Genomic DNA, 17,786 nt, shown 5'->3' with positions numbered 1-17,786 from the left:
AGGTATAGAGAAGGTCATTTTGTATAATATTAATATTACAATGATTAGCTTTATTATAGCAGTATTACTTAACCATAATCACTGCTTATCTACCTAAAGTGATTTTGTCACACACATTTGCTTACACCAAACAAGAGTAAAACAGTACCCAAGGTTTATGCTTTCAAATAACTTTTTTTTTTAAACCATTTTTTTTACAACAGTTTTTGTTGAGGGGTTCAAGTATGGGGGAATTTTGTTAAATGTTCAATTGAAAGTGACAATGTTGAGGCCGGGTGCGGTCTCATTGTCTACACACTGTTAAAGGAATTTGACATGTTAATGTCTCTGCATCCAGTATGAAGGAAGTTTGAGGTAGTTTCCCGCTAACGCTAGCTAGCATTGGCTCATGAAACTACATCTAACTTCCTTCATACTGGATGCAGAAACATAAAAATGGTGTCCACACGTTCGTCTGCCTCTGGAGAAGTATGAACAAACCTGTCTGGAACTCACCGGGTATTAAAGAGGAGTTTCTGTTCTTCTCTCTGTTGCACTCTTTCAGGGCTGCCGAGTAGTCACACTGTTTGGCATTGGACTGGGATACCAGCTGTAATCACATTGACTACGGTTACATGCACACAATATGATTATTGTGAATAGTCAGATTAATATAATTTAATCGTTTCCATGTTTTCCAAGAAGAACGAATTCCCAAATAATCCTGCTCACATAAACACATCTGAAATCAGACCACCCGATGGGACTGTGATAAATGCAGAAAATCGCCAATCTAAATATATGTTCTACCACAGCAACCATGTTATTTTTGGGAAGCCTATTCGATTCTGAGTTCGGCTAGCTAAAGTTTGTACGTAAAAATCATTTCTAAAGATAACACACTTTCAGTTTTTTTCCGAACTCACTTCACTCGTGCAAAAGATGGAAGCTTCACTCGCGCTGCTCGTGCTAGCACACGTGCAGATCAAACACACCGCTGGAAGTCCGATTAAGCTGCTTACGTGTCCTAATCATTTGAGAGATTGCTCAGAAAACCAGGTGTTTTAATAGGCGTATATGTACTTCGATTATGGCCGATTAGGATGAGCAGAGTAAGGCGTTTAATGCCATATTCGGCTTACTGACATAATCTGTTAATATTGAATTACTCGTGTACATGTAAACGTACTCAGTGGCACCAGATTAACTGTTAGTGTTTAAACATGATGTGCCAGCGGTTGCAACTGCTCTTTTTAAAGGACAAAGAAAGACAATTGATGTGAACAAAACTAAAATTGTCTTTAAACCCCATAGACAAATTCTCCTTTAAATGCATGTTTTACTTTCTGCCCTTCATGTCCTTCTGCCCTTCATGTCCTTACTGGAGTTCTTATGAAAAGTTTACCAGTTGTACATTTTGCTGTAATGCAAATACTTCCTCTATGACTTGTAAGCATGTGTCTTTACCTTAAACTGTTTCTCCAGCTGCGTCCTGCCGGAGGGCCCTGGGGTCAGGAGGTCATTGACGTAGCTGTGGATGAGGCTGGAGGAAACCTCCGTCTTCTTGCCCAAGATGGCCTCCACCAGGGCGTCGTGGATGAATACATACTGCTCCTGAATGCACAGGGAAAGTAGGGGGTTGAAAGCCTTAGTTGGGTGTTGACATTCGTACAGTTTTGGAAAGGTAACAGGACAACTGATCATAGCAGATTCACTGTTTTCTTGTTGGTATCAGACCTGGGATCAAAAAGTATTCTTTCAAATACTTTAGAAGCCTTTATTTGAGCTTTTCTGGCGCAATGGCACCAATGGAAAAGTCCCAAAAGTGCAACCCCCCCCCCCCTCTGGCTGAGCTCTCACCTCTGTCTGTACCAGGTGGTTCCTCTGTGTGCGGATGTGTTTGAGGAAACCCATGATGTTGACCGTGCCCTCTTCTTTGATCTGCTTTAGCATGCTATCCAACACTATGTAGGTGCCAGTCCTGCCTACGCCCGCACTGGAAACACACCGAGGTACACAATTTAGTTTACATTTAAGAGACACATTTAAATAGAGAATTGTGAAGAACTTGGATAGAGGAAGGTTCTTATATAGATTGTGAATCCTGGTATTTTGAGTTCACTCTAGTTCTCTATGAAATAATGTTCCATGTTGACCTTCTCAGCTGGACTAGATGAAAGCAGCCACAGAATGCATGTTAAGAGATTGCATTTAATGGAGGACCAAGTCCATTCTATTCTATTTCTATTTCCAGTCTGAATGTAAATTTACTTCCTAAATTGAATCATTCACATATAGAAGATGAGCCATTTTTAATTAATTGAATTTCGGTGGGAAAAAATGATATTGACCTCAAAGATATTCTATACATTCTGCAAATCTATGGCTTCCCACCTGCAGTGCACTATGACAGGCCCCATGTCATCTGTCCTGGCTTTGGAGGACTTCTGGACGAAGGTGAGCACGGGGAGTGTGTACTCAGGCACGCCCATGTCTGGCCACTGGGTGTAGTGGTACTGTGTCACGGTCCGCTCGTTAATCCGCCCCTTCAGTGAACCCTGGGGTTGGCGGGAGGAAACAGGAAGTGGTGAACAGGATGAGACTTTGGCTGTCACTTTGACACTTCGTGAGCTCCATACAAAATGTTCAGAAACAAAAGTTGTAATGATGTAGTGCTTCAACTGACTTGTAGGGTAGGTGCAACAAAAGTAGATAATATATGTGAGGAAGTAGAGGTGAAACTATTAATGGTGAATGAGAGGTAAATGTGATGTAAATAGTGTGACCTCTAACCTTTTGGACCTTGGTGTTCCTGAGGGTGAAAGTTCTCTCGGTGTAGTGTGCCAGAACCTTGCTGCTCTTCACCGTCACCAGGAAACCACCGTACTCATCCTGGCTCTCCAGTGGCCAGTACTGGTCACACTTCCTCTGAGAGACACAGCGAAACACTTTCGTGTACTTTCATGAATAAGCATGAATAAACCATTTATAAACTATTACTAAATATGTATAAGCGTATAGGTGGCCCCGGTCTCTCACCCGTCCCTTCTCCACCAGGTTGGTAATCATGATGATGACGCCCACGTTCTGCTCCCACACCATCCTCCAGAAGTCCTCTGTGCTGGACTTGAGAGGGCCCTGGGCCGCAATGTAGGCCCTGGACTTGTTGAAACCCTGTGGAGGGAAGGGCGGCAGGGGAAGGTAAAGAGAAAGAGAGTGAACAACAGATTAGCTACTGACACGTCAACAAGACATTTGCCCTCATAACACTGCTAACATCTGACGTTATTGTGCAGATAGAAATGCAACAAAAAACGTATTACGTCAACGTAGTTTGCATTAATGTAATCTCCACTCTTCCCGTCTTTGTCAGCCTGGGTTGAGAGTCTTACTCGGCTGTGGTCATCTAGGAGTAGAGGAGGAAAGAGATAAGCTGGGTGCGTTCAACAATGTATGTGTGTGTACATGCGTTTGAAGCTGCATGTTTGACTTACAGGCCAGGATATTGATGTATCGGTTCTTGTTCTTGTTGTCTGGATGGTTGGAGCCGTCTGCGGTGATACCCAGGTCCACTGTGCACACCTGCACCTCCTAAAAAAACACATGACCTTCAACACTCCGCCCCTAACATCCCACCAACCTCCATTACTACGCAGCCAAACAAAAATGTGTCATCATGCCTGACAAAAACGTCAACATGGGCAGCTGGAAATGTGACAAACATCTACACACGATTACTACAGAAATAATCGAATCAAAAGAGAAAAGGGAGACACAGCTTACCTCGTAACACTCTTTCAATATCTAATGGAGGGGGGGGGGTGAGAATGCAAAAAGCACAGCAATGTAATGTCATGACATAAGGTGAGCAAAAAAGTCCAAATAAATAACAAGACAACGGTTTGTGGGCAAATCTCAACTTAAAGACACTGTTCATGCGATACACAGAGCTTAAAAAGTGGCTTTCAGATTCACTCGATGTACCATGTGAATGTCCTTATATTAGCTTTGACTTACAAACCTATTTTTGTGTTATTGACAACATTTACACATGTATGCATTTACACAGCACTGATAAAATGCCAAGCTGGATTTAACATGGTGAGCAATGGTAAATATCCAGTTGAACCTATCTTAACTTGAGCCAGAGAAACATCAACATCCATGAATGCAGTGTAGATTATGATACACTTGTAAGTCACAGTGGTAAGGACAACAGACATGGCTCCTCAGAGGAATCTGGGCCTGTAGCATGTAGCATGAGAGAGATTGTGAGTTTGAATGGCCATCACAGTGCATAGCCTACTGCCTCATAAGGTTTCTGCATGCTGACCTTAAAATAATGACAGCCGCCGTGTAACATTGCAAACGACACGTAACAATTTCGCCAAGATGGATACACACAGAACAGCATTAACTCAAAACACAGGTAGACAGCTGACTTGAAACACGTAACCAATAAATACTAGTGTTTTTGTCATAAACTATATCCTGTCTTCTGAGGGAGCAAAGGTTACAGAACTTGACAGCACACCTCAAACTCCCGGGAGAATGCGTTGGCGTGGTGGAGCTCTGTCACGTGCTTGACAAACTGCTTCACCGCAAGGGCTTCATGTTCATCTGAAAGGCAGAGAGCAAAGGTATTGAGATGATCAACAAAAGTCCTTTATCAGAATGAACGTTTGAAACTCCACACTCTGTCAGAAGCAGATGTTGAGTGAGGTAGTGTTAATGACAGAGGTAGGCTTGATGAAAATGTAGAGCATGGACAGATGGAGAGGGTAACTGTCTACATGGCTCTGTGCTTGTTAACACTTTTATCTGTGTGTGTGTGTGTGTGTGTGTGTGTGTGTGTGTGTGTGTGTGTGTGTGTGTGTGTGTGTGTGTGTGTTTTGTATTGCGTGAGAGTGTGCTTGTCTCAGGATGGTTACCTGTAGCTGTAAGCAATGGTGTGGGTGGAACAGATATGACTCTGGGCGATGTGTTGTCCTCTATGTAGAAATGGGCTGTCTGGAAACACTTTCTGTGGAAACATATGTATGATGATATAAGTTAATAAACAATAAACTTGTATTAGATGAGATGGAATTTTTTTTTTATATTTGTCTCTGTGACCTATTGCCATTGATTTAAAAAAAAACTTTTTGTCAAAAAAATATATAGCTTTTATCCATCTCATCTAACCCAAAAAAAGGTATTTGTATGCTTTGTTCTCATTTGGTGAAAAACGTGCAAATAAATTGTGACAAAGACAATAATAATATTGGTATTATGATTGAGTAAAATGTAATAAAAAGACAATAACTGTAGATATATTTTTGAGACGCTCAGAGACAAGAAAGGCCTAAAAAACACTTTTGTTGTTGTGTTTTTTAAGATACAAAGACAACCACAGATGTTGGCGAACACATGGTAATCTGTCCGTAACACAGGAAAAAAAAAATGTTCTAATCTCGGACACGTTTTTAACAGGATCACGCATTCATTTCTCTTTGATGAGCCTGTGTTCAGCTACCCAAAAATGGACATCGCCACACAGATTACTCTGGACGACAAAACCATCAAGGAGATGTTCCCAGTAGACAACATGTTTGCGTTTCTAAAAGACGTACCCACTTTGCTAAACCCAAGTGCACAGCTATGGGGTGGCCAAATGAACACTGTGTCACCAGGGGAAGTACAAGGATGCGACACGGAAGGGATTACAGCAATTTAGCCTCACGCCACTCGTTTTACAAGACGCTGACACAACGCCTTCATGTCGGACATAATGAGACGCAGGCCCTTTCCCCCTCCTACTCCAACCGAGGCCCTGTTCCCCAACCACTGGACGACCCCGAGCCCCGAGCTCAACACTCTACACCCTGAGTGGGGTACATCTATCAGATTTAATCCCTTAGCAGCACCAAGATTACTGTGGCTTAACATGAAAACACAAAAACAGGGCAGAAAGCATGAACAATATGTCACGTCTCCAGCCCAGTGGATGAGAAATGTCTTAAAGTGTTTACATTTTTGAAAGTGTGTCCTTGATTGGATTGCAGAAGTTGGTTATTTCACTGTCCGACCGGTCAGTATGCCGCCACAGGGAAAAGTAGTATTTTTCTATGATCTCAGTTTGGGCAAAATATATTTGTTCCTGAAGACGCGCAACTCTGAATGCTGGCAGTTATGTGTAAGTGAACCTACCCAAACACAGCAAAGCTCATGTGAAAAGCCAGACATCAAACCGTAGTGAAGATATTGGATGTGTCATGGGGAAGTGTGTGAGAGTGAGAATGAGATTGGGCCCGTGTCACAGAAGATTAGGCCTCCCAGTGAGACAGACAAATATGAGGTTCTTAAGGTCAACCCCCTCCCCCCTTCGCATACGCCACCTCCCGCTTCACTCCACCCGTGCCCCCTGATGTCTGGGGACCAACCAGACCCAATCCTCAGCGACAGATGAATAACAATATGACAGGTATCAACCCTGGGGCAGTTCCACACAGCTGTTCCATTGGGAGGCATGAGGTTTACTGGTGCCAGTATGTGTGGAGCCTATCGATGCAGAAAGGAAGCTGTTGTTCATGTTTTGTAGCTTAGCTGTCTGATTATACAGATGATGCTTAGTGTCAGAGGGGTCAGTGCGGAAACGGTATTCATCATCATAATTGGATTTAATAATAATAATCATAATGGATCGAATAATAATCATTATGGCTCTAATAAGAATGGATTATGGATCTAATAATAATTGATTATGGATCTAATAATAATGGATTATGGATCCAATAGGAATGGATTATGAATCTAATAATAATAGATTATGGATCTAATAATAATCATTATGGATCTAATAATAATGGATTATGAATCTAATAATAATGGATTATGGATCTAATAAGAATGGATTATGGAACTAATAATAATCATTATAGATCTAATAATAATCATTATGGATCTAATATAATCATTATGGATCTAATAATAACCTTCCTCCTTCTTCTCCTCCTTCACCTGCTCCTCCTGGTCTTACCTCCAGTAGATGAGGATGCCCACCAGGATGATGAGTCCCACGAAGGTGAGGGTGGAGACCACCGCCAGAGGGACCACGGCCCTCCTCTCCTTATCCCTGGCCAGACCCACCCTGGACTCATGGCTGCTGTTACTGGCATCTATAAGTGGGGTGAAAATAGATAAGGAGGGGACAATGGATGAGGAGTGAGCTAATGTTGACTATTGAGACACACAACACAACTCCCACAACAAATAATTCACTCAATCAGCTTCTACAGTGGCAAGAAACCCTTTGGAATTACCTGGATTTCTGTGTAAATTGGTAATACAATGTGATCTGATCTTTATCTAAGTCACAACAATATAAAAAGCACAGTGTGCTTTAACTAATAAAACACAAACAATTACACGTTTTCATGTCTTTATTGAACACACTGTGTAAACATTCACAATGCAGGGTGGGAAAAGTATGTGAACCCTTGGATTTAATAACTCGTTGACCCCCATTGGTAGCAATAACCTCAACCAAACATTTTCTGTGGTTGCGGATCCGACCTGCATAACGGTCAGGACGAATTTTGTCCCATTCCTCTTTACAAAACTGTTTCAGTACAGCAATATTCTTGGGATGTCTGGTGTGAACCACTTTCTTGAGGTCATGCCACAGCATCTCAATCAAGTTGAGGTCAGGACTCTGACCGGGCCACTCCAGAAGGTGTATTTTCTTCTATTGAAGCCATTCTGTTGTTGATTTACTTTGTTTTGGGTTGTTGTCCTGTTTCATCACCCAACTTCTGTTGAGCTTCAATTGATGGACAGATGGCCTTACATTCTCCAACAAAAGGTCTTGATAAACTTGGGAATTAATTTTTCCTTTGATGATAGCAAGCTGTACAGACCCTGAGGCAGCAAAGCAGCTCTAAACCATGATGCTCCTTCCACCATACTTTACAGTTGTGATCAGGGTTTTGATGTTGGTGTGCTGTGCCTTTTTTTCTCTGTTGTGTGTTCCTTCCAAACAACTCAACTTTAGTTTAATCTGTCCACAGAATATTTTACCAGTAGAGCTGTGGAACAACCAGGTGATCTTTTGTGAACATCAGATGTGCAGCAATGGGTTTTTTTGGACAGCAGTGGCTTCTTTCCGTGGTGTCCTATGAACACCGTTCTTGTTTAGTGCTTTACGTATCGTAGACTCGTTAACAGAGATGTTAGCATGTTCCAGAGATTTCTGTCATCTTTAGCTGACACTCTAGGATTCTTCTTAACCTCACTGAGCATTCTGCACTGTGCTCTTGCAGTCATCTTTGCAGGACGGCCACTCCTAGGGAGAGTAGCGTCAGTGCTGAACTTTCTCCATTTATATACAATTTGTTTTACTGTGGAATGATGAACATCAAGGCTTTTAGAGATACTTTTGTAACCCTTTCCAGCTTTATGCAAGTCAACAATTCTTAATCTTGGGTCTTCTGAGATCTCTTTTGTTCGAGCCATGGTTCACATCAGGTAATGCTTCTTGTGAATAGCAAACTCAAATTTTGTGAGTGTTTTTTTTATAGGGCAGGGCAGCTCTAACCAACATCTCCAATCTCATCTCAATGACTGTACTCCAGCTTAGCTGACTCCTGACTCCAATTAGCTTTTGGAGAAGTCATTAGCCTAGGGGTTCGCATACTTTTTTCCAACCTACAGTGTGAATGATTAAATGATGTATTCAATATAGACAAGAAAAATACAATAATTTGTGTTATTAGTTTAAGCCTACTATGTTTGTCTATTGTTGCGACTTAGATGAAGATCAGATCAAATATATATGTATGACCAATTTATGCAGAAATCCAGGTCATTCCAAAGGGTTCACATACTTTTTCTTGCCATTGTACATACTGACTCACGAACACTTCAGTAGTAAATCAATACACCCACTCAGTACTCAAGAACAAACATTGCAAAGGTTGAGCAAGTAAATGCAATATAAACATGTGATTTCACATGGAGGTGAGACAAAACTTGGCAAGTGAAACGTGTTAGCATCGAACTACTCTAGCATTTGAACTACATGTATTGTTGTTTTGTACCAAAAAAAGCACGTTTAAAGAATTGTCCAACGTGTCTTTGTGTTCTAATACATCGACTAATTCAGAGCTCCTGCTTGAACTACGTTGACTTGTCGACTTTGAAACGCTATCCTAGACCTTTGCTTCAACATCTTTATACCCATTCAGCGAACAAATCTAAACCCCTAGCAACCTCTCTAAACCTTATACAACAGTGGCAATAAGGATGAAAGTGAACACAAATGCTTTCACATAGTTAACATGCACTAAAGGTTAGTTCATGAGTATGGCTCGAAGCTTGAAGCACACAATGGCTTAAATCTATGGGACTCTCGACGCAGCAAAGGTATAAGAAGTGTGAATGAGTGGAGACCATAAAAACCTATTGGGCAAAACTGTTTTCTGCCCGCTTCTAATGCAAAGACTTAAATGCAGGTGATAGTTTCTATCGATGAGCTGTTTTGTCTGGGGTCTGAATGATGACAAAGACATGGAATATTAAAGAGGTCATAAATCTGAAAATATTCTAAACAGGGGCCCTGAGACCATCTCAAGTGTTTTGTGAATTACATTGACTGTTTAATGGGGAATTTGAACACTTGTGGTCTGCTAAGGCAAACAATCTATTTTTGGTGCGAGTTGGGATTTGCAAGAGATCTGATGCCCTTTACAGGATGTCGCATGATGTCACAGAAAACACACAGTAGAGACACAGCAAGTAAATGTGAATGAATATAACAGAACGTATGTAACAAAGAACACTGAAATGATGATGACTATGGAACTGATTGTGAACTTCAACATGATCCTGTCACAGTAGAGCGGCCTGGATCTAAATTGTTAGGAGGTCTACAATCAAAATGTATAAAAAAAGTCATGTCTTTGTTTCAACAAAGAAAGGCCACGATGGTGAACACACACACACACACAGGCACAAAAACTCTCACACACACTTTCATCTTATGGGATTTTAGTTATCGTAGACAGGTGGTGTGTTAGGTGATGTGCCTCCTAAATTCCAGAGTATTTCCTGTTCCATTGGCATCATGGAAGCTGTAGTTTTCCCCAATCCAACAGGTGCAGCACTGTGCCTTGCCTTGATGTACGGGGAGATGTTGCCCCCTTGTGGATGTTTGTTTTACCTGCGATTGGCTCCTCCTCCTCAGAGTCTCTCTCTGTACGCTCGGGGATACTGAAGTCTGAGGACATCTCGTTGTCGTATGGGCTCTCGCCCTGTCCCGAGCCACTCTGCTCCTCCCCACCTAGCGGCCAGGGCACCGCCGCAGTTATCGCAGATACTGTTGCCGTGCTCCCCGCCGTCTCCGTGGCGACGGCACTGCCACTCTCACTCTCAAAGTAAAACGCAGAGGAGCGTTCATCATTGTCGGAATCGGGAGAGGCGGCAACCTCAGAGGTGAATGAGGGGGGGGTGGTGGGGATGTAAGGGAGCATTCCCTCCCCTGAGGCCGAGGCCGAGGCTGAACTCTGATTCCTGTCCCACTCTTCATCTAGCTCCTCCTGAGCTTCTCCCAACAGGGTCGAGCCAGACACATTACTGTCTACCGTCTGCAGGTCAGGGGTGAGGGTGGGGGTGACGGGGGAGGCCGTGCGGGAGGAAGAGGAGGAGGGGGCGGAGGTTCGGAGGGCCGAGACCCAGCGGTCCTTGGAGCGGGGCGGCGTGGCTGTAACAGAAACGTGCAGGTCACCATGGGAACCGGAGAGAGGAGGATGAGGAACAGGAGGAGAGGAGGAGGAAGAGAAGAGAGGCTGACCTACAGACGGGTTGGTGGAGCCCGCCAGAGATGAATGGATGAGATGGTCTAAGTCTCTACCGGAGGAGTAGAGCGCTAGGCTAGCCGCCCCCCAATCTGACGAGGGCAGGGGGAGGTGAGGAGAGGCATGCAACCAGGAAGAGGACGAGGTGCCATCCAGAGAGCAGCTACACAACGACTCCACACCATTGCAAGCTACCGTGAACCCTCCGCCACCATCAACAACCCACGACAGAGAAGACTCTATTACACCGCCCGTAGCATAACTAGAGTCCCCCAGCCTGCCATAGACATAGTCAGTGATTCCAGGGGTGGCCCCGGACAGAGAGAAGTCACTAGAGAGGAGAAGAGAAGGCTGCAGGGAGAGAGAGGCTGCAGGGAGCGGTCTAGAGGCTAGCTCAGACAGGTCCCGCTCGACGGGCGAGTCAGGGAGAGTTTGAAGGGGGGGAGTGTCACTAAATAGTGCGGGGTCACCTGAGGCCATGGATGAAGAACCAGACAACACATCGCCATCACCACTATCATCATCGCCTTCATCGCCAACACCACGAGAGACTACGGTCTCCCAACCAGACAGGGGGTGTGAGGGGTCAGAGAGGAGAGGCAGGGTGGGGGAGGAGAGGGAGGAGGGAGCAAGGAATGAGTCACCACTAGACAACAGTGCTGTAGCAGCATGCGGGGAGTCCCGAGCAGGAGGGGTCACAGACGACACAGGTCTAGACGAAGGAGGGGCATGCAGGCAGGCGGTGGGGGCATTGCTAGGGGCGGAGCCGGGGTAACCAGGGGTCGACGTGTCACACACAGGAAGGGTGGAGGGGAGGATCTCACCGTTGAACACCGGCTGCGTGGTCTGCGAGAGAACGCTGCCGAAGGAGGAGGCAGTGGACGAAAACAAGGGCATGCTGGGACTTGTAGGCTGTGGTGGTACCCCCTGAAAAAGGGAGGGGGAAGAAGTGGCCACGGTCCAGCTTTCCGGGAGAGGGATGGCCATGGGAACACCGCTGCCTTTGCTGCTTGGGACGGTCACGGGGTGCGCCACCCCTCTGCCCTTCTCCTTTCTGGTTGAGGAAGTGGTGACGTCATCAGTGCGTGACAGCGGCATGGTCGCTGTTGTGGTATACTTCTGGGTACTCCCGCTCCCTCTGCTGCCTGGTGAGACGGCCCCCTCTGCTGGAGCTCTGGTCGTGGTGCGGTACCTTACACTCGGCTCCGTGGACGTATGGGATCGGTTGGGCTGAGTGGTCTTGAAAGGAGACCCTGGAGTGGTTCTCCTCTGGACAGAAGGGGTGGTTGTTCTGATACCAGGCAAGGGGAGGCTTGGTAGGCCAGTGGTTGTTTTGAGCCTGGTCGTCGTAGAGCTTGGAGTGGTCCAGTCCACGTCATTGTCCTGGTCTTCACCCGGTTCAACCCGGGGTCCATAGTCCTCCTGGTGGGGAAAGACACAGTCACACACCACATATACTGATGCCTTGTTATGAGACACTGCTCCTTGTCCTATGTTTAAATTCATGTTTTGTCTTGCAGTGCGCTACAGACAGTATCACCACATTGCATTATGAAATAAGTCAAATGTATGTTATATTATGCTTACTTCCTCTGCAAATCCAGTAGAATCTGGATCAGGGGTGTCCTCTGAAAATAATCACAGATGAGAGCGTTAGAAATATTTTGGAAACAATAAAGAGCAAAATAAGTTTTTGGGAGGTAGAAAATATGTGTATATATATATATATATATTTTTTTTTAAATACTCAACGTCTTGTGCTCACTGGGTTACTGTAAGTATGTTCATACAAATAAATAACTAAGACTGATACTTGATATATCTCAACATATTATGGCCAACAGTCTGACAAGTTAGGAAGATAACAGCCTAGACATTGTTTTGTGTGATTGTTTTTCTTCTGGCCTTCAATTTAGGGCTCTAATCAATCTGTAAAGCTGAAGCATTACAGATTCCGTGAAATAAATTGAATGGTAATTTCCGATTGAGCCGACATATGCAGCGTTTAACGGTCAGCAGTTCCGGATGACTGTATGATCACGCTCTCCGCGGCCGATGTGAGTAAGACCTTTAAACAGGTAAACATTCACAAAGCCGAAGGGCCAGAAGATTACCAGGACATGTACTCCGAGCATGCGCTGACCAACTGGCAAGTGTCTTCACTGACATTTTCAACCTCTCCCTGTCTGTCTGTAATAGCAACATGTTTCAAGCAGACCACCATAGTCACTATGCCCAAGGATACTAAGGTAACCTGCCTAAATGACTACCGACCCGTAGCACTCACGTCTGTAGCCATAAAGTGCTTTGAAAGGCTGGTCATGGCTCACAGCAACACCATTATCCCAGAAACACTAGACCCACTCCAATTTGAATACCGCCACAATAGATCCACAGATGATGCAATCTCTACTGCACTCCACACCTAAAAGGAACACCTATGTGAGAATGCTGTTCATTGACTACAGCTCAGCGTTCAACACCATAGTGCACTCAAAGCTCATCACTAAGCTAATGACCCTGGAACTAAACCTCCCTCTGCAACTGGATCCTGGACTTCCTGACCGGCCGCCCTCAGGTGGTAAGGGTAGGTAACAACACATCCGCCACGCTGACCTTCAACACGGGGGCCCCTCAGGGGTGCATGCTCAGTCCCTTCCTGTAATAGCTGTTCACTCATGACTGCACGGCCAGGCACGACTCGAACTACAGCTCCACCATTGAGAGCATCCTGACAGGTTGTATCACTGCCTTGTATGGCAACTGCTCGACCGCAAGACACTATAGAGGGTAGTGTGCACTGCCCAGTACATCACTGGGGCCAAGCTTCCTGCAATCCCGGACCTCTATACCAGGCTGTGTCAGAGGAAGGCCCTAAAAATTGTCAAAGACTCCAGCCACCCTAGTCATAGACTGTTCTCTCTGCTACCGCATGGCAAGCGGTACCGGAGCACCAAGTCTAGGTCCAAGAGGCTTCTAAACAGCTTCTACCCCCAAGCCATAAGACTCCTGAACATTTAATCAAATGGCTACCCAGACTATTTGCACCCCCCCCTCTTGTTATCTATGGATAAGTCACTTTAATAACTATAATAATAATATTATCTCAATTACCTCGACTAACCGGTGCCCCAGCACATTGACTCTGTACCGGTACCCCCTGTATATATCCTCTCTATTGTTGTTTTACTGCTGCTCTTTAATTACTGTTACATTTATTTTTATATTTTTGTCCGGGTATTTTTCTTAAAACTGCATTGTTGGTTAAGGGCTTGTAAGTAAACATTTCACTGTAAGGTCTACGCTGAATAAAACAGGTGTATGTGACAAATAAAATGTATTTGATTCATTTGATTTGAATGCAGTGTCCGCTAAAGCAGGAACATTGCCTTTAAACTTCAATCACGCTGTAAAGCTGAACTTCCACGATGCGGATTGAACTGAGAGCCCTTAGTTACAACTTTGACAATTAGTAACAATGACATTGTATTCTGAGATATTGGCCCCATTGGCAAACCCGGCGACGTTCTTACAGACAGACACTTCACTTCAAACGTACTTTAAACTGTAACTGAATGAATAACCACAAGGAGACACTCACACACACACAAAACAGATTGAGTATTTTGTGAAAACCATTCTGTTTTTGATGGTATTTGTTTGATGAACTGGGTGCAAAAACTTTATTTTAATTCACAAATTGGTCTTCGGGTCCAGGATAGAGGCTTGACAAAAATCTTCGGAAGCTTGATATCCACATCTTTCAATGGGTCCACAGTATATGAAGCGGCAAGTCATTAGATAGTATGAACCTATATTAGAAATCTTGGTGAATATGTTGCTGTCTCACCAGGTGAGAGAGAGGGAGAGGAAGAGAGATAGAGAAATAACAACAGGAGGGAAAGTTATCCACAGGTAGTACTTCCGCGTCAGCACAAGCTGAGTGTTAACGCACCCATGCACATGCACACACAGGCCCACGCACACACACATCCTCTTACCTGGATGGGACTAAGTTACACATCATGGAGGCCTCAGGCCAGATCAGAGTGGGTTTGTAAAGCATGAGGTGGGTTTTTCAAAAGTTAAGTGGAGAGGGAAGGGATGAATGAATGAATTCACAAACACGGTTCACAAATGAGTTGTTTTGTCACCACAATTGTCACAGCACATTCGGTCACACAATTGTTTCAAGTCATTTGGATGAGTGTACACAATTCATGCACATCGAAATATGATGCAGAGTATTTTTAGCAAGACAAAATGTGTTTATTATAAACTTACAATTCAGGATATACAGAGAACACATCATTTCATACAAATGCTGCTCATAAGCAAACATTCTCTTACTGTGACAGGAGGAAAAGATGCCATTTCAAAACAAAAATGCCATTTTTTATATTTTGTGTGACATAGAAGGTACACATGGAATAACCTTTGACCTTAAACAAACAGATTGAGGGGGGCATTCTTCCGTCTTAGAAATCAAAGCACACTTGAAAAGGGTACAAAGAAAGATGAACAGAAGATTTCACCAGAGACAGAGTACAATACACGCAATACATTTACTGTGACACATAGAGGAACTGGGTGCATGTTTAAAGGAACAGAACTGGACAAAGAGAAGACACAGAGAATCTGTGGGGGGGGGGGCTTCTCAAATCACAAACAACGTCATACAGGGAGGATGGCCAAGACGGCTAGGGAAACAGAAGTGGCTCTGGAAACCAGCAACAGTTCGGTGGGTGTGAAATGTGTGGTCATTTGCGGACACCACGTGGACACCAATCAGAAACCATGACAGAACTACATCTTTAACTTCTTCAGAATTCCCTTAACACAATCTGGTCATACTCTATCTGAGAAGCCTTCAGGGCATCTTATCGGCAAACTGACTGACTAGACTACACTAGCGGTAAGTGTGACTTTGCTGTTAAGACCTACCTTAAAGCATACAGGAAAGGGAACTGGTTTGAAAATGATCAACCGTCTATGTTTGGTCTCTACTCTCTATGTCAGCAGAACGCTATGGCAGGCAGAACGCTATGGCAGAGTATAACCCCCCCCCCTTATGTACGGTCTGTGTAGACGTATTGGCGGTCGCGGTCGCTCTTACCGGGGTCGTCGATCGGCATGTCGACAGTCAGCTGCTCGCTCACGCGGCCGTACAGACCGTTGGTGCAGACCGCCAAGACCTGAACCACGTAGCTGGTGTTGGCCATCAGGTCCTGCAATATGGCCCCCTGGGGAAAGATGGGAAGAGGGGAGTACATGGGGTTTAGGGTGGAGGCGATGTGGAGGGTTATACCTTTGTAGGATCTGTTCTTGCTTTCAATCATACTATGGTTCTTTAGTTTCTTTGTTTGTTTCTTCATCCATTCCCTCATTCATTTGCTCATTCACACAAACCTTCCAAAATGTGATTGGCCTCAGTTGGTGATTTGCGTGTTAGTTTGCTGAGCTCCAGATCACAAGCATTAGTTCCGTGAACAACCCCCGCTACATAAATGTCCCTCACCACATCCTGGTCTCCGTCGGTCAGGTACTCAAAGGCCGGAGGGTCCTCTCCCTGGGCCAGCTTGTAGGTAACTGAGTACTTCTCTATCCCGGCGTCGTACACCGCCCGTGGCCGCTCCCACATCACCAGCAGGCTGGTCAGGTTATGGGGGTCTGCCTGCACGTTCTCCGGCTCTGAACTGCAGACTGAGAGAGAGAGAGAGAGAGAGAGAGAGAAATAAATAATAAATAAATCAATCAATCCAAATTATTTTAGATTCATAAGAATTCCACGTAAAATAATCACTTGCAGTGGTAGAAAGAAATGCTGTGTAGAATTAATGTCAAACTTCATTCCGGGCACCAAAACCAAAATATTTGCATGGGGGAATAATGGTCATCACAAGTGGGTGTTTCTCCCGTTAAGAGAGGTAAACCCATGCCTCATGCCTGTGTCAAAGGTCACCATCAAAGATTAGTGCTGCGGCACTAATGCAGCTCACAGACACACTGAGAATCTGGGATTAACACAGATTAGAGGGGGGAGAAAGAGATTTAAATCAATCAAAATGAGACCTGAGACAATGGCCAGGGACAACAACTCAACCGTTGACACATTATCTACACGATCTACGCTAAAGCCTGCACTTCAGTTTACTTAGTTAAGTATCCTCTTTTCCCAGAAGGGTCATAAGGGCGCCACAAGAGTAGACCATGGAAATCATTTGTGGTGAGGGGGTGAATGCATTCATTTCATGTTTTTAATGATGCTGAGGGATTTAAGAAAGATACTGACATTTGTACTAACCCCTTTTCAACACAAGGGGGCAGAGAGGAGCAAAGAAACAGCCATATTGTTCTCCAGTTCTTTTCTTTATTTTTGATGTGAATCTCACACCGATTCATGTACATTATATATCATATTCAATGCACTGTATCCATTTTCCGAAGACATTTGGAAAGTGCTCTGTGAAAGGGAGGGGGCAGCCACAGTAACCTAGCAACACCTAGCGACCACCAGGTCTAAAGAGGGGAGAGAGAGGGGAGAGAACTTTAAACTGAGAGACTAATACCATTGCTGGCATGTAGGGAAAGACAAAGAGAGAGAGACATAAAGATGAGAGCGCGAGAGGGGCTAGTGTATTAGCCTGGTGCCTAAGCATCCACAGTAATTCAATTCTCCCTTCAAGGATATAGAGTCCGGGTATAATTAAGAGAGGCACACACACACAGATGCTGACACACATGCTGTCTTACATTGAATGCCTGCCAGCATGCCACATGCTAGTTAAAGTCCTGATTAATGCTGATGTCTAACCAGAAAACACACAACACACTGCCATCACGGCTTTAGTAGGGTCAGGAACCAGTCATAGTATGATACATCAAATGAGCTCTGAGACAGCCACAGTGTACCATGTGTATGTGTGTGTGTATATATGTGTGTGTGTGTGTGTGTGTGTGTGTGTGTGTGTGTGT

General features: G+C 44.4%; 1 protein-coding gene across 6 annotated transcripts in view; it reads right to left on the bottom strand.

Annotated features, from left to right (window-relative positions):
- Nucleotides 1-17,786, bottom strand: part of ptprz1a (protein tyrosine phosphatase receptor type Z1a) — a 69,624-nt gene that overhangs the window by 3,195 nt on the left and 48,643 nt on the right. The window contains exons 9-25 of one of the 6 annotated variants that reach the window (XM_064930322.1): nucleotides 16,330-16,514; nucleotides 15,928-16,054; nucleotides 12,399-12,439; nucleotides 11,636-12,233; nucleotides 10,178-10,717; nucleotides 6,998-7,136; nucleotides 4,911-5,002; nucleotides 4,514-4,599; nucleotides 3,763-3,783; nucleotides 3,474-3,570; nucleotides 3,303-3,385; nucleotides 3,019-3,153; nucleotides 2,773-2,907; nucleotides 2,374-2,537; nucleotides 1,840-1,975; nucleotides 1,447-1,593; nucleotides 496-589 (exon numbers count right to left, since the gene is read on the bottom strand). In XM_064930322.1, the coding sequence (XP_064786394.1) occupies nucleotides 496-589; nucleotides 1,447-1,593; nucleotides 1,840-1,975; nucleotides 2,374-2,537; nucleotides 2,773-2,907; nucleotides 3,019-3,153; nucleotides 3,303-3,385; nucleotides 3,474-3,570; nucleotides 3,763-3,783; nucleotides 4,514-4,599; nucleotides 4,911-5,002; nucleotides 6,998-7,136; nucleotides 10,178-10,717; nucleotides 11,636-12,233; nucleotides 12,399-12,439; nucleotides 15,928-16,054; nucleotides 16,330-16,514 (2,820 nt within the window). Of the gene's footprint in view, nucleotides 1-495; nucleotides 590-1,446; nucleotides 1,594-1,839; nucleotides 1,976-2,373; nucleotides 2,538-2,772; nucleotides 2,908-3,018; nucleotides 3,154-3,302; nucleotides 3,386-3,473; nucleotides 3,571-3,762; nucleotides 3,784-4,513; nucleotides 4,600-4,910; nucleotides 5,003-6,997; nucleotides 7,137-10,177; nucleotides 12,234-12,398; nucleotides 12,440-15,927; nucleotides 16,055-16,329; nucleotides 16,515-17,786 lie in introns of all 6 variants that reach the window. The other 5 variants (XM_064930320.1, XM_064930323.1, XM_064930321.1 and 2 more) reach the window with 5 other exon arrangements.

Source organism: Oncorhynchus masou, chromosome 22 (assembly GCF_036934945.1).
Source record: "Oncorhynchus masou masou isolate Uvic2021 chromosome 22, UVic_Omas_1.1, whole genome shotgun sequence".
Taxonomy (NCBI): Eukaryota; Metazoa; Chordata; class Actinopteri; order Salmoniformes; family Salmonidae; genus Oncorhynchus; species Oncorhynchus masou.
The sequence above is the reverse complement of the archived record's forward strand: the minus strand, read 5'-3'. Positions and strand labels throughout refer to the sequence as shown.